This window comes from Cryptomeria japonica, chromosome 4, assembly GCF_030272615.1.
Source record: "Cryptomeria japonica chromosome 4, Sugi_1.0, whole genome shotgun sequence".
NCBI lineage: Eukaryota > Viridiplantae > Streptophyta > Pinopsida > Cupressales > Cupressaceae > Cryptomeria > Cryptomeria japonica.
This window is the reverse complement of record NC_081408.1, coordinates 254,888,014-254,905,483: the sequence shown is the minus strand read 5'-3', so window position 1 is coordinate 254,905,483 and position 17,470 is coordinate 254,888,014. Positions and strand designations below refer to the sequence as shown.

Sequence of the window (17,470 nt, the reverse complement as noted above, 5' to 3'; positions counted from 1 at the left end):
AGAATGTGGTCCAAACATTTCACAGGCAAGAATACGTTAGTTCTATCAATATAGCATCACAGTGTGCCAAGCATAGTCATGAAAGGTCGAAGATTAGAGTCGTAACTGAGGTTACCTAAAATTAACCTGAAGAAAAAATTAGTACATGAAAACATAGGTTGAATGTACAATAGTTATAATAAAATGGGATTACCTGATGAAGGTCTGACAGGAGAATAGCAGAAGTGACTCCACTGGAATAAGCTTTACAAGTTGCAAGGATTTGTGTGCACACCCAACTCCAGGGAGGCCCCTTGCTCAAATCCTTTTCCGTGTCCGACTCCCCTGCGGCTAACATTGACTGTGCCGATGCCACAAACTGTAAAAATGAATCCTCTGCTTCATCCACATGAAAATTGACCGACTTTGGCTCGTCGATTTCCATTTCTGATGTGTTTGAATGAAAGCAAATTATTTCTCAAACCCACAATGGAAAGGTGCAAATTTTTGAAATCCAGTGGTAAATAGTTAACTTCTCAGCCCAGCGATCGTTGGGGAATGAAAGTTCTTCTCAAACACGGTACGGAAGGTACAATATTAAAGAAGGCAATTTGATGTCTATAGCTAACAAGTTCCCGCCTCGAGAAGAATGGAGTATGAACAGCATGAATATTATATGTTTTGAGAAATTAGAACAACTATTGTATATGTATAATAAAGATTTTAACATGACCTAGTTTATGGGACATGAGTAAAGATCAAACACTCATGATGTCAAAAAGAAGAGGTTTGAGAAGTTATGCCTTAGTTTAAATTTTTATTACTTTTCTATTATTTATTTTTCTTTTCAGAAAATAAAAAGAAAAAATATTATATATTTTATTTTTTATTTGAATATGGTCAATAAATATATCTTGTAAGTTTTATCAATATCTAGTATTTGTAACTAATCAATAAAAATATCTAGTATGTGTCATCATATGCAAAGTATTTTATAATATAATTTAAATATATTTATTTATTGTAAAAAAAAGTCAAAATACATATTATCTCTTCCCATCTTTCTTTTGAGATCTTCTACCCATGTGTGTTGCATTTGAATTGGTGTGATCTAGTTTTTGTGCTTGAGCATTTTCATTTTCTATTTGATTATTGTCTCTATGTAAGTTTTCTAGTTTACTGTCATTTTTTTCTCTTAAATTTCTTTTATTTGCATGCTTAATTTAAACTTTTCTCATGCATACTTTTTAATATCTTAATTAGTGATTATACATTCCTATAGGTTGATACCACACCTATCCATCTTTGAGCTGCAATAGGAGATGGTATAGTTGCAACTTGACTTTCACTATTGTTGGAAGAATGGGTATTTATCTTAATGAAGTTTTTGTTTTGTTTCCTAAAGCCTTGATAAGTTTGATGAGCCTCTTTGGACTTATAAACTATAGTCATAGATGAAGAACTGTTTTCGTATTAACTAACCTGGAGTTGATATTCGTGAAGTATTGTGCACGAGTGTGTGAAAGATGGGTATTTCACAAGCAAAATCTTTTTTTTTCAAAAAGGGATAAAAATTTATTAATCAATAAAAAGCATTACAGAGCAACCACAACCAACAAGCACAATAGAAGGCCAAGCAATAAAGAAACCAACCAATCAAAGCTCTCTCGAAACACCCAAATAATCTTGCATGTCTTCCAGACTAAATCCTCCATAACTTGAGAGTACTCTAAGGATGACCACCCCCAATCCCCAACACTCCACCTTCACATCTACTTTGAAGCCCATCTCGCCAAATAGCCTGCAACCTTGTTCCATTCCCAAAGGAATGTGGCAAAAGGTAACAAAGTCCAAAGATCTACAAAGTCTTGCAATATGACTAACCATTAAGGCTAATTGTCAGCTCACTCCCTCCAACCGTTATCTATTCAGCATATCAACAACACTCTGTGAATTAGATTTGCAAATGTTTATTCTCCATCTTAGGGCACAACATCTCTCCAAAGAATAAAGGATAGCAGGAGCTTGCATAAAGTTATCAGTATGGTGGCCTTTATACAAAGAGAAGAAGAACTAAACCACTACAGAACTATCTCTACCAACTCCTCCAATCTTAGCATGCCCAAGATTACCTCTTGACGAACCATCAGTATTTATCTTCAACATAATAGGAGGGTGAGTAGCTACCATCCCATCAAACCTCTCTCCTGACTCGACAACCACCCCTAGAAGAGGGGAGCCTCCCCTAACATCCCTCCAAACCTAACCTCTGAATAACAACCAAATCACCCAGATCCACATGGGCAAACAAATCACATTTTTTCCAATAAGGTTTCTTGCAAGACACTAATTATATGCATCCATAACCAATGGCTTAGTATTCTTTTATCCTAGAAAATCCTTTTGTTCCTCTCCAGCCAAATTTGCTAGAGAATAAATAAAGGACCTGTGACCCAAGCAATATGGGGGAAAAGAGTCTTAGCAAGGGAGTTCATCACTAGACCCCAAAACTCAACCATGGAGGGGGCATGGAAGCATACCTTATTCCAAACCTGTCACCAATGGTGCCAAATTTCCCCATAGAAGGTGCATGAGAATAAAAAATGAGAAGAACTCTCCTCACATTGATTGCACTAAAAGTACATGGAAGGTCTCTTAAACCCTCTCTTTCTCAAATTATCCCAAGTGAGACATCGATTATGGAAAACCAACTACATGAAAAAATTGCATTTGGTCCAAGAAAACTTACTCTACACTTGTTTCCACCAAGAACCCCTAGCCTTCCCATGAATTTTTCTATCCAACTCCTAATAACCCAAAGCAATAAAGAATTTACTTTTTGTGTCAGGGCCCCAAGCAAGAGTATCTCTCTCCTCCAAGGAGATACGAACTCTACCTAACAAAATATTTCGAAGATCCTAACAATCCTCATCCAAACCTCCTAGAGGTCACTCATGAGATTCTTTCCATCTAAGTGCTTCACCCTAGCCAAGCAACTGGGAAGTTTTATAATCCTTCACTTTACTCCAACCAAACTACATAAAAATGTTACACAAGGATCGTAAATATGGATATAACAATATGATAGGAGAGAACCCATTCTAGGAATTGAACCAAAATAGAACTTCTAAGACTCTATTGCATATCCAAAATAATCCCTACTTAGATAATTTAACTCCTCTTTTGAGGGTGCTCCAAATCATGGACCATTTACCCTCGAGGCTACACCAAGGAATACCATTACTCCCTACTACAATCAGATACTTCAAAGTAAGTATCTTAGCCCAATCTTGATCCTGATGGCCACACCACCTCCAATAAATTTCAGTCACCAAAGCCTAACCATTAAGACTTATCTATCGAAGACCAAGACCCCCTTCCTACTTTGTTCCACAAATCAAGTCCCACTTAACCAAACTCCATTTCTTTCGACATCAAATTATCAGTCCATGAAATTTGACAAGAAAGAGCATCAAACTCATTAATGAAAATGGATAGGGCAACTTGCCCAAAACACATGTATAAAGGGAGAGTCTTAATCACAGACTTAAGAAGAGTTACCCTCCTGGCAGATGAAAGCCACCTATTTGTCCAATAAGTAACTTTCCTATGAAAATTATCCAAAATATCCTGCCAAAACCTATTAGTCAAAGAGTATTGAATACTTTCTCATGCCAAGAGAGGGAGGGTGAATTAACATATTAATACTTGATGAATTTAACCATTTAGTTACCATTCATTTTGAATTACCATATGTGTAGAAGTAAAGAACTGAAACACAAAAGAGCAATCACACATGAACATCGAGATTTTATGTGGAAAATCCAATGTGGGAAAAACCACAATGAGAACTATCCCACTTTATGAAAACAAGTTACAAAGTTTTAGGCTCAAGGCTAAGGAAGCTCACTGCTCCTAATTTTGAATTTCAAGACTAAGGCATACAATCTTAGGGCAAGATACAATGAACTTGCAAACAATTAAGATCACTTCTGCAAGGCAAGATACAATATAACTGAATATAATGAATCAATATAGTTGAACTGTGGAAGAACGAATCCTCTAAAATGTAGATTATAGTTCACTTTTATTACACATCTAAAACTGAATTCATTACTGCTCAACTACACTTGTAAACCTTTGTACTCGCAAGATAAACCATACACAACTTCAAATCTCACATATACCAAATTCTACATCCTCCAAATAGATTTCATCTTTATATACCATTCACAACAAAAGAAACATCAATTAGGTCGGCCTAATTAGATGTAACGCGTAGGATACAAACAATCAGCCCAAAAACAATCTCCAAGGAAGTGTTGAAGGAATAATAAAATGTGTGAAGGATCACACCATGTCAGCACACCTTCCTATCCATCCCAAATCAACTCCTACAATTTTGCACATTATTGCATGAACCAAAATTGCACAAATTGGCTCCAAACGATATAATCATTAAAGCAAACTAGCCAATTTTACTCAAAACATAATTTTTACCACCAAGAATCTGGTGGATGCTCAACATAACATCACCTAACACCAACAATAGCCAATTCATTGAGCCACACCACCAAAATAATTGAAGGTGGAGGAATGCAATGAGTTATTGTAAACCATCGCAATGTCATTGTACAAGTAGATACTCAAACTAACACAACTTCAATTGTAGATCAAATGGGAACATAAAAACTGTGATATATCAAGCATTTGCATCCACCAACATCGTATTGTTTACGGGGGAATTGTAGCATAAATAATCAGATTTAGCAAGTCAACCACCGAAACTCAAATCCAGTTAAATCAATCCATAAGCACAATAAGAAATATGCAAATCAATAATTGAACAATAAAATCAATTCAATCAAACACAATCAATCATTGAATGCACAAAGCTCCTATTGCTCTTCTCTTCCTTGTGTAATGTTGGCTCTCAGAGTCGCGCTTAATAACCTGCAATATGATAGCACAAGAATTCGAAGATGGTGGTGGTTGATGAAAAATGGAGATTGATGATGAATTTATATAAATTAGAAAGAATTGATCAAGAGGTGGAATTAGAGTGAGCAAAAAAAATTGATTGATGGTTAGAGAGGTGATTGAAGAAATTAATAAATTAGTTAGAAAAGGTGGAACTCAGGGGCGAGTGTTAGTTAGAAATTAGCATGTGCGATAGGAATTCACATGAGACTGTTTTTAATTAAAATTTGGATTTATAGTTGGTTTAAAATTGATTTACAAAAATATCCAAGAACATGCACATAAAGCAAAATTAGAATTTCAAAATTTAGAATTAGAAGTGAGAGATGAATTAGATTAAATAAATTTAAAGAATTTATTTAATCTAGAAGACATAGTTAGCTAATAAAATAATTTAAAGAAATTATTTAATTATAGGAAAGAATAGAAATTGAATATAATTAAATGATAAAGTTTATTTAACTAAAGTTATAAATTCAAAATTGACTAAATAATAAAATATTTAATTAATTTAAAGAAGAGAGGTTACATGATTAAATAATTGGAGGGAAATTAAAAGAAATTGAATAATTAGTGATGATTAAATTAATTTATGAGAATAAAAAATAGATTAATTAAAGAATTAAAGAATTATTTAATTAATAAAGAAGAAGAATTAGTATGCTAATAATGTAACATTTTTAGGGTCAGCCTTAAACCCCACACACTAAGTAACGGGATGTTAGTCAACTTTGAGTGTTTAACACTTTTAATTCTAGAAGTTTATTCGTAGAGTGACCACACACATTAAACAACATATTAAGCCTAGAAAATGTCAATCAACTCTAAATGTTTAACACTTTTAAGTCTAGAAGTATAAGCTTAATGTGTGTGATTTAAGTTGTTCTCTAATGGTACACCTCTTCTTTTGTTTAAAGAGAAATATGTGCCTGTCAAAGTTTTTTCTTTTGAATAATGAGTGTTACTTATCAAAGTCCTTTTTTTGGAGTAACGAGTCTTATTTGATTTATTTTATATAGTAGAATAAGTAGAATTGGTGTTATAATTATTTAAAGGATTAAAAAATATTAGATTGTGACACAAAAAGAATTCAATAATAATAATGGACTAGTTTATTTTGAATTCATCTACAACTAGTTAAAGGATTATATCTTTTTAGATTGTGATATGAGAAAAATTAATAATAATAATAATAATAGATTAATTTATCTTTAATAGGTGAATAATTATACTAATTCTATCTCTTCTTTGATTCAAGTCAATGCATGCCAAAGTCTTTTCTTTAGACTAATGAGTGTTATCTTGACTTAATATGTGAAATGGGTTGGTTTGGTGCTATGATTATCTAATGGGCTATGTCTTTTTGGATTGTTAGATGGAGATAAATCAATTAGAATAATAATGAAATAGTTTATCATGAATCCATTATTAATGGGTGAAATTTTCTACTAATTTGTCTCTTCTTTGGCTCAAAGTCAAATTATATGCATGCTAAAGTTTTTTCTTTTGAATAATAAGTGATATCTTAACCCAGTTTTTTAGTGGAATAGTTTGGTTTGAAGAGAATTCAATTATAATAATAATGGACTAGTTTTTCTTGAATTCATCTTTAATGGATGAAAAATTATATTAATTTTATAACTCCTATTTGAGTCAAAGCCAAGTATATGCATATCAAAGTCTTTTCTTTTGATTCATGAGAGTTACCTTGACTTTATGTACATATTGAAATATGTCATTTTTCTGTTAAAATTATTTAATGGACAATGTCTTTTTGGATTGCAATATGAGGAGAATTCAATAACAATAATGGACTAGTTTATCTTGAATTCATCTTTAATGGGTGAAAATTTACAAAAAAAAAACAAGATTAAGCTATAATTTTTATTAATATAAAATAAATTATGTTTTGAATTTGTATAAATGTTTGATTTTCTTTATAATAAAAAATATTTGCAAGAAATTATAGTGGAAAATAAAGGTGAACTGGATTTTTATATTTAAAATTATTGAATCAAATTTATTATAACAAATACTTTAAAAATAATTTAAATAACAAAACATGTGATTATACACACACTCACACTATATTCAAATCTACTATAAATAAATATATACTATAAAAAATTAAATATAAAATTGTGTGATGATATATACACACATAAATTGTCATATATATATACTTAACGACATTATGTATATATCATAATAGTGAGTACATATACTCACCACCATTATTTATACTATTAGTGGTGTGCATTATGGTAGAGTATATGAAATGGTAAGTAAAAATTTCTATATAAAGTAAGTGGTGGAGCATGAAATTGAGTAATATGAATTTTCTACATAAAAAAGGAGTATGGATTGTAAATTTTCATATAAAAATGAGTGGTGAGGTAAAGTTATTATACAATTTGTGACTTCTATATTAAACTAGTCAATCTGCATCTATATTTATTAAACTCACATAATTTACATTTAAAAATATATATACAAATCTTCTTATAAATGTGCATAATATAGTTTATTTAGAAGTGTGTTAAATGATCATTTTGGAAGCTAAGGGTGCTCAAATTTTGTAGCTACAGATAAATAAACTCAAATCCTAGAAAAGTGTCTAAAGTTTTTACTTGCAAGAAGAATAGTTAATAATTATCTACTAAATTTAGTGACTTTGAATATCTACACAAAAATGAATGGTGTAATTGAAGAACATATATTGTCAACTCATGTCCATCATAAAATAGACCTTTAGAGAAGCTACTGTCCCTATTGTTGCAAGGTATGTGCCCTAGTTGGTCTCCTTGCGTTGTGCAGAGTAGCACAACGCTCAGGTTTGTGACATGGCTTAATTACCTCATGTGTATTCTATAAGTCTAGTGGTTGTATTGAGCATTAACAAGTTGATCTTTTATTGCAACAAAAATCGTACTTCTAACAAGTGGTATCAGATCCTAGGTCACATGTTCAAACCCCCTCACTTGCACTATGAAGGGGGATTGTTGCAAGGTGTGCGCCCTTGGTCTCCTTGTGTTGTGCAAGGGTTTGTGACATGGCTTAACCGCCTCCTGTGGATTCTACAAGTCTAGTGGTTGTATCGTGCATTAACAGGTCGATCTTTTGGTGCAACTGCAACCATATTGAACTAACACCTACCAACAACAACAAAGATAGAAAGGGTAAATGTTTTATCTATTGGTAGAATATGTAAAATGTTGTAGTTATAATTAATTGGTAGACATGTTTTGTAGAATATGTTATTTATGTAGGTTTATTAAAAAATCTGGAGAGGATTATAAGTGGCCTAAAGGCTTATTAAAAGCAGAGAAAGGGGACAAGATCTACTAAATTATTTTATGTTTAAGACAACTAAAGTTTAGGAAGCAAATAATAGGCTAACAAGAGGTGTTTGCAAAGCTATGTTGCAAATCTAGGAAGGAATAAAATAACGCTTAAGATTAGCTATGTGGCATTCAATTTGACTACCAGGAATGATTTTTCTTACTAGTAGTTAGGAATTGAATTTACTACAACACAACAAATAGAAATAGGTCAAAATAGGTCCTTCAAAGGCTAACATCATCAGGATTATTGCATCATATTTATGGTCTACACACTAATAATAGTATTTATGTGAAATATCTAAAAAGAAATGTTAAGAGATGTGCAATTTATTATAATAGTGGTAAGATATGCATAAACAGATCAATTGAGAAGGTTTTCAAAACTCTCAAGCAAAGAAAACTAGTAAGCATATAAGAAATTCCATTTTATCCATCGACATACTTTTACCTCTATAAAAACAAGATGTTTAGATTAGAATATGAACATCCATCAAAGCATAAAATATAGGGAGATTTCATTAGATATTTATTTTTTCTAGACATTATGGTTATAATTTCTTCAATATAAGTATATGGAAAATGGGAAAGAATAGACAAGGAGTGTTAAAAAATTAGAATATTGTGTCAAAGAGATATACTCTCATGTATTATTATGATTGTAGCATATGCATACAATTTATTTAAAAAAATTTAAGCAAAAACAATTTGTAATATAACACAAGGTTTGAAAATGTCTGCACAAGAAAAAATAGGAGATTTGATATCTTTAAAAGTGCTTTGATATATTCAAGGCAATATTGACAAAGTATGATATAATATCTTTACAAGAAAAATGAATAAGTTTTGTGTTTCATGATAAGGACATACAAAATACATTTGTTGAAAAGGTTCTATATAATTTGAAGTGATTTAACTATTGTGGATAGTTTGGTGGGTTTCTTAAAACATAGTCCATGATGGATATTCCAAACACATGCCATGAATGTTTTTTGAATTTTTTTTTATCAATTGGAAATTGGTGAATATGATAGAGTAGTCAGCTTTTAAGGAATAATTAGCACAATTTTTTTTTGTAACAACTAATATGAGTCTATACAAGATTTCATGTCTATGAAGTAAATTATCGTAGGCTTGTACTATTTATTGTTGTAGAAATTCACACTTGCTACACACATAGCTCTTGATAATATTAAGTTTATATAAATGTTATGCACTTTGAGTCTTTTTAGGCTTATTGCACAAGCCTTTAGAAGAACAATGTGCCATATGTTGGACGCTAAGGTTACCTTTGTGTTGTTTGACAATGAATAAAAAGGAAAATAGTCAAATTTAAATTTCTTATCATTGTACTTCATATGTCATTTATTAGTCCCTACTTGTATAGGAAGAGAGTAATGTTTTCACTTTAGCTAAATGCAATAATTAATCCTATCTTGAGTATCACGACAAACAAAAATATGGTATTTATCCTATACTTTGCACTGCTTTGATTTTTTAATTTTAATTTTCATTACTTTTTTCCTTTTTCGTTGGTGGGTTATAATTTCGTTGGTGGGTTATAATTTTGCCAAGGTTTTTGGTTTTTCCTATTAAAAAGCCCTAAGAAAATTCTTTCAACCAATGAGTAATGAGCAGTGAAAATTTCAACACATTTACTAATGTTTTCTACTCATAAAAACTAAACTTGTATTAGCAAAATATGTAAACCGATTTTCCTACGAATGAATCCACTAGAATGTGGTAGGTAGACCTCATTAATTTTAGCTGCTTATGCAATTTTTCATAAGTTGATTGGTGAGAAGTACTCTTATTACATGTGTCATTTCATCAACTATCTTGATTATTGTTGTCACAAAAGTTGCACCCTGTGATGATCAACCTTGTGAAACAAGGAAACAACCTCCAAGTGTGGGACCTTGCGCTATTGTGAGGTTGAATCTCCAGAGAAGGCCGACTTCCTTTCAATCTAATGCAAAGTGTTGGACCAACCCAACACATGAAAGTCTAATATACTGATCAAACAAGGAAAAGGGAGGAAGAGGAAAGAGATACTAAAAGAGGGGAGAAGGAGTTTGCACCCAAATTGAAACTATGATATTCCTGCCTATGACTACATGAAACAATAATAGAAACTACTTAAAAACATGCACATATTTATATCCTAATTAGCTATCTAAGCATGAGTGAAGGTTGGAATTTGCAAGACAATAGGAGGAACTAATCCAGTTCACAGATGACATCTACAAGGGATCAACACAATCACTTATACTCAAGAAAACAAAAGAGAATGCATTCAAACAATGAGGTAAAAGCATTACACGGATTATGAGAACTGAAAGGAGGCAAAACAAGCTAGTTCTATTAATGTAGAGGCAAAATTTGTAGTTGTAGAGAGACACATGAATTCTGCAAGAGAAAACGTAAAGAAGATCCTAAGGAAATATACAAAAATTGTCTTTATAGCCGAGGCATAACTCAAAATGAAAACTATAGCTGAAACCCTAACCCTCCTAGGGTTAGGTTACAAAATATCTGAGAGGAGGAGAAAATCATATCAACAAGCTAATAGCATGTTGAATCTCCTCTGCAAGTGGTCCTTCATCTCTAAAAAGAGGCAAAAAAGGGGTGCAAGAGAAGACATCTCTGTGACAGATGCATCATGGCGGCACAACAGAGGCAAAAAAGTCTCCAAAATGTATTAAATGGACATGGGTTGCATCTAAAACAACCTACATAAGTCACATCTAGAGTAATGGCGAGAAAATTCAGTAGTTGGATGAAAATATGATCCAATTTGGGACGTTGATTAAGCAAAAAAATGTCCACGACCATCGAGTCGGTAAACACCCACCTATAGAGCTTTAAACTTCTAGTGATCACTGTAGTTTGAATGTTAGTCGTTGATCAAGAGATCTTGTGCACAGATGGATGAACGAGATCTCACCACATAAGCACTCAAAAGACCAACTGGAGATTAAGTTACGATTGTCGGATCGAGTTCCAAGTGATCATCAATGGTGGAGAAAGGTCGAGCCCACTACGTCTCACATTTTGTTGAGACTGGGCATTTTGACAAAACCCAAAAATGCTTCCAACGACCAAGAAATTTAGGCCGAAAAGGCCTTTGCCATTAGGGGCTCACCACATCCGTCGCCATGTTTCCCTGCAAGCTCCCTTGGAACCTTGAAAATTCACCGCGGGATGGCAGGGAGCACCCTCCCCTATGTTTTAGTTACCCCGTACAACCAATTGCACCTTTGAAAACCACTGTGGGGTGGCGGAATGACTTCACTCACCTAGCCTGCATGATCTTCAATATTTACTTACTGTGCGGAATGGTGGGGGCCCACCTGGCCTATTTACTGTTTACCCTGCAACACCTTTTATTTTTCACCTTTTGCCTTGTGGGATGGCGGGGAAAATCACTCGCACTATGTGTTTCTTACCCCGCAGGGCCCAATTGCTTCCTCAAAATCCCTTGCAGGATGGCGAGGAAGCCCTCTATTCACTTTTCCTTTTCTGTCCTGTGATCCTTTGCCACTTGGTCATTTACCTGTGCGGGATAGTGGGAAGACCATCCACCTCTCTTGCTTTCTTTGTTTTCTTACCCCACAAGCATCCTTTAGGCACATTGAAATGCATGCGAGATGGCAGGGAAGCCTTTTGCTTTCTTTTACTATTTTATCCCGCACCCGTCGCTTATTGCCCAATAGCATCGCTTGTGGTGTTATCGGTTGAAAATAGAACATCGGAACAAGAAACAAAAAATAGAAGTGTTCTTATTTGATGCGACTACACGATAAGTGAACTCCGCCAATTGGTAGCAGGTTAAAGGGGTCAGTTCCGCCATGAACTTAGGATCCTTTAGCCGGTAGCCATTAAGTGAGTTGACCGACCGACCCGGTCAACACAAAAATAGAATGAGGAGGCTTAAAAGGATGAAAAGGCAAAAAGGTCCCTCTACAAATTATCAATAAGGAAAGTGCATAACATGAAGGTTATGAAGGTGCGCATAACACACAAGTTATGCATAAATTTTGAATTTATCAGATTGGATCTGCAACTAAGTTGATAGAAAAAGGTCAACAATTACATTTACATATCAAGAAAAACCATGTTGAGTTACCAACATTATACAATTATCGATACAAAGTACAAAATTTATCACACATAGGCAATTTTGGGATTTTGAAACTCATGACATTGAGCTTTCATTTCAATTTGTAGGTTTAAACCCATCTTATTCATCAAAATATGTACCAAATGTTGTTGCATTTGTTATTCCGTGTATGTGGAAGTGAAGCTTTGGCCAATATTATTCTTCCCTCTTGGTTTTGTGCCAACTATCAAAAGCATGCACTATGATGTAGCATTTTGCATAATAGTTCACAAGTCCTGTCTATACTTCCACATTTTAAACACATACATTATACCCGAGGGTGTTGAATCCATTCTCCATATTTTATGCTTTTCCATCCCCATTTGGGAAAAAATATATGCAGGTTTTAGCACATTGGATGAACGAGCAAAGAGAAAGGGTGTTATTCTATTTTCATTCCTTTTTTGTAGCCCTACTCCATATGCCTCCAAACTCTCAAAGAGACTCACGTCTTCAACAACACTGACACTTCTTTTCCTGGTAAGCTATTTGAGACCATTTCATGAAAATCCACCTTTCTTTTTTTACCAAAGCAAGCATTAGTACATTGTTGTAAAATGGCTTTGCTTCAGTAGTCTTTCTCAATGTCAAATACAATAAATACATTTGGACTATAGTTACTTTGAAATTGTTTTTATTTATCAATTTGGAGAGACTAGGAATTTATCTAATGGAGTAGTAAAATGTCTTTCTTAAACTTTCGACATCTATTGGTTAAATTTCATCATGTTTGGTATCATGGTGAGTAGGATTCTATTCTAGAATTTTTAACATGATATTTAAGGATATATCATTTTGTGTATAGATAGGACATCTTCACCCAACTTCTGCTTGATAGGAATTTATTAGACTTCTTTAATTGAAAACATAATTCTATCAGTTGTTAGGGTCACTCATCGTGTGATTCTCTTGGCTATTACAAAACTTGTGCTAATGCTTCTCATTAGACAACTTTGTATGTTGAAATCTCATTGTCGTGCCCGTGATGTGTGATACCTGCAGTAGCAACACAAAACACTTAATAGATTATTACAAGCGTGGTTAGCAAATAATAAGCAAACAAAGATGAACCATGACAAAGAGACCTATCGCCTCCTAAGAGATGCGAGTATGGATTTTCTCTCAGATCTGGATAAGCAATCCCAGTGACTTGACTACACCTAGATGGAGGATTTGAAATGATAATGATATGCAAAGATGAGATTGATTATGCTAGATTGATCCAAGAGACTAATTAAGCTAATGATATGCATGATTTAAGCTATGATGATGATGCAATTAAGCTAGAAAAGAGATTGATTAAGCTACATGATTCAACACTTATGCTAGAAAATGATCAAATTAAACTAGATCTAAAATATAATCGCCTATAATAACAATGCTCAAATGATATGCTAGAATGGATATGCCTATAGTAACAATGCATAAAATGAAAATGAGATGGGATCCTTATTGCTCCAAAATGGGGGATATTTATAGGATTTCCAAGGCCAGGGGTGAGGTGGTAGGAATCAACGGTCAAGATTGAGTCTAAAGATATCAAGGGTGAAATTGGTGGAGGTTGGAGGAAGAGACACTTGTCATCTCTGTGGTGACAAGTGTCAAGGAGCCTTGCTCATAAAAGGGCAAGTATCCAAGAGAGGAGACATGTGGCCAAAGTGCCATGTGTCTCAAGAAGAAAATATCCACACCATAGGAGGTTAGGATAAGGAGGTTAAGATGTGCAAGATAGGATAGGGTTAGTTAAACCCAAGGTTAGGTGGAATGGGTTAGGTTAGAGGGATGGTTAGGTTAGGTGGTTAGAAGTTAGGAGGCATGTGGGTAATTTGAATTTAAAAATTCAAATAATAGGAAAAGACTAATTAATTCTCAACAACTAATAAATTGATTTGTTTTAATTAATTAGAGGATTAGAAGAATTGATTAAAGTGGGGGGAGGATTAATTAATTTGAATTAATTAATCAAAGGGGACTATGAAAATGAACCTATTAAATAAATCCTTAGATTTATTAATAAGTAGATGAAAGGGAGAATTTAATCAAACTGCCTAATGAATTCAATTAAATTAGGAAGGGAGATTAATTAAATAGTTGCTTATTTAATTAATTATCTTCAGACCATTTTTAGGTGTATACATTTTGCCCCTCTTTGAAGCGAGGTGTGATGACACGTTGATTCAAAGAATAATCTCATTTTGATGATGATATTGGTTTGATAGGATGCCCCAGCTATTGATTGATAAATTGTGATATGATGATGCCCCCTCGGGAGATCAGTTGAGAAAATTGACCTTTGGAGTTTTTGGATCTTTGCGAAATTGATATCCCGATTAGAAATAATTTGATGTCTGCAACTATGGTTGATGAAAATGCGAGTTCTACGATCATGGTGATGTGGTTTTTGATTATTAATAAAGCTTGATTGATTAGATTGATAAGATCGAGATTCAGTTTGGTTTCAGGAATGACACATCCTGTATAAGACAAAGATGATCAAAGCATCTGGTTTCAGGAATGATATATCCTGTATAAGACATGATCAGAATGTCTGGTTCAAGAAAGATACATCCTATATAAGACAAAGATGGAATAAATGAGATGTGATCGATTGATAGTATTGATAAGATTGATTGGATAAAGAACTGTTAGTTTATTGATATCAAGTTGCAGGAAGATTTAGATATGTTGATGTTGGTTCTGTTGGTAGGGGAGTATAAGATTTTTGCCGAGTCGATAATATCTGGATAGAGATGAGTCATCAGTTTGATTGCGTATACACCTATGATGATGCCTTGATAATTCTTGCGATAGATTTAACCTTGGATAAAATGAGAATGCAAGATCCCATGCAAGAATGAAATGCAACATGATGACCAGATCAGTCACTGGGTTATTGCGTTTTGTCATCATTGAGCTTTTTAAATGTGGGAAGTAAGTGCAAACATCGATGGTATAATTAAACCATGATGACTTGAGTACGACTTTCCTGGATTTTGATATGGCAAGTTAGCACAAGCATCGATGTATAATTGAACTAAGATGATCCGAGTGTTGCTTGCATAAAACAGGCAACATTAATCATTTCAATACACAAATCGGAAATGTCTTTGATGATACTCTGATGATCATGTCCCGAGACAAATTTGCACATATCAATGATTAATTTACAGACAACAGACAAGAAAAATATCATGTTCCTTCCTTGTTTCTCTAGTCAAAGACATCCTCGAGTCACTCAGAAATCATGATAGTGAAAATCAAGATAGAAAAGTTGAACAAGAATGTTAAAATCATTATCCAAAAGATATCATCCATGTGCTTAGACTGCCTTTGTGATAGTTTGATGACTGACAATTTGACCTCATGTTCGATGTTGGATATGTCTCTGTTTTCGCTTGATAAGAGTTGTCTAGCTATTGTTCTACCTGTTTGATTATGCTCAAAATGATAAAAAAATTTGCCCCCAGCTAGGTGCAGGATTTTACCCCAAGCCTAGAAACAAAATCATTATGATATACCCAATGATCAAAACCATGGCAAGAATCCACCCTGGGATGCTTGCATTTGTACAAGGCTTTATTATGGATATGAACATCACTGAAGGAAAAGAATGCAAGTGGAAGAATGCATGAACCAATAGATGGAAGAGCTAGCGGACAGATAACACCTGTTTGCCAGGTTTTCACCATATGTTTTTATTGCACTTTTTCTCATATTTGATTTTTTTTGGATTTTCTCCTTTTTCACTATTTTTGGATTTTTCTACTTTTTCAGACATAAAACTTCTTCAGATGCATGTTATTGATGGGTTCTTCGAGCTGATCTTTGTCCTATGTTGATAGCTGATGTGCTCCTGACCCAAATACTATTGTGACCACAAACAAACCTAACTAGTTTGGTTCAAACTTTCCTTTCTTTTCTCGATCTTCCTGGTTGCGTGGATTTTCCTTTAGTACTAGTTCCCCAAATTGAAAGACTCGTGATTTGACCCTGTGATTATAACTTTGACACATTCTTTGCTAATATACCTTTAAATGATCAAAGGCATTTTATCTTCGTTCATGGATCAATTCTAACTCTTGTAGTCTAGATACTCATTGTTCTTCATCTGGAATAAGACCTTTTAATGATACTCATAGAGAAGGTATCTCTACTTCTATTGGCAGTATCACTTCTGATCCATAAACAAGAGAGAAAGGTGTGGCACCTGTTGGTGTGCAGATATTAGTACGATAGGCCCATAGAGTAGGGTTCAATTGAATATGTCAATCTCTTCCAGCATCATTCACTGTCTTTTTGAGGATTTTCAAAATAGTTTTGTTTGATGCTCCTGCTTGTCCATTCCCTTGTGGATAGTAGGGTGTGGAAAATCTGTGTTGGATCTTGAATTTCTCACATAGCTCTTGTACATCCTGATTCTTGAAAGGTTGCCCATTATCAGTGATAATGGTCATGGGTATTCTATAGCGACAGATGATGTAGTTCAAGATAAATGCAACAATTTGTTTTCCTGTGATATTTGTGAGAGGTACTGCCTCAATCCATTTTGTGAAATATTATGTAGCTACAAGGATGAATTTGTGACCATTGGATGAAGAAGGATCTATCTTTCTTACTAGATCAAGACCCCATTGATAGAAAGGTCAAGATGTTGCCAAAGCATGAAGTTCTTGTGCTGGTTTATGAATCAAATTCCCATGGATTTGACATTGTTTGCATGTTCTAGCTATCTGAAAAGAATCTCATTCCATAGTTGGCCAATAATAGCCCAAGCACATGAGTTTTTTCGAAAGGGTAAGACCACTTGAATGAGTGCCACAAATGTCGTTATGGACTTCATATAAGGCCTTCTCATATTCTTCTTGTTCGAGACATCTTAAAAGAGTACCATCTAGACCTCATTTAAACAAGGTATCTACGACGAGAGTATAATGGGAGGATTGGCAAATAAAGTTTCTGTTTTGATTTTTTGATAAGTCGGGAGGGAGGATATTAGCTTTCAGGTATG

General features: G+C 33.8%; 1 protein-coding gene across 3 annotated transcripts in view; it reads right to left on the bottom strand.

Moving 5' to 3' along the window:
- LOC131065551 (uncharacterized) overlaps positions 1 to 662 on the bottom strand; it is a 247,724-nt gene extending 247,062 nt beyond the window's left edge. For 2 of the 3 annotated variants that reach the window (XM_058000090.2, XM_058000091.2), the window contains exon 1: positions 194 to 661. In XM_058000090.2, coding sequence (XP_057856073.2) covers positions 194 to 424 — 231 coding nt within the window. In that variant the 5' untranslated portion in view covers positions 425 to 661. Of the gene's footprint in view, positions 1 to 193 lie in introns of all 3 variants that reach the window. The other variant, XM_058000092.2, reaches the window with a different exon arrangement.
- Positions 663 to 17,470: the final 16,808 nt, after the last annotated feature.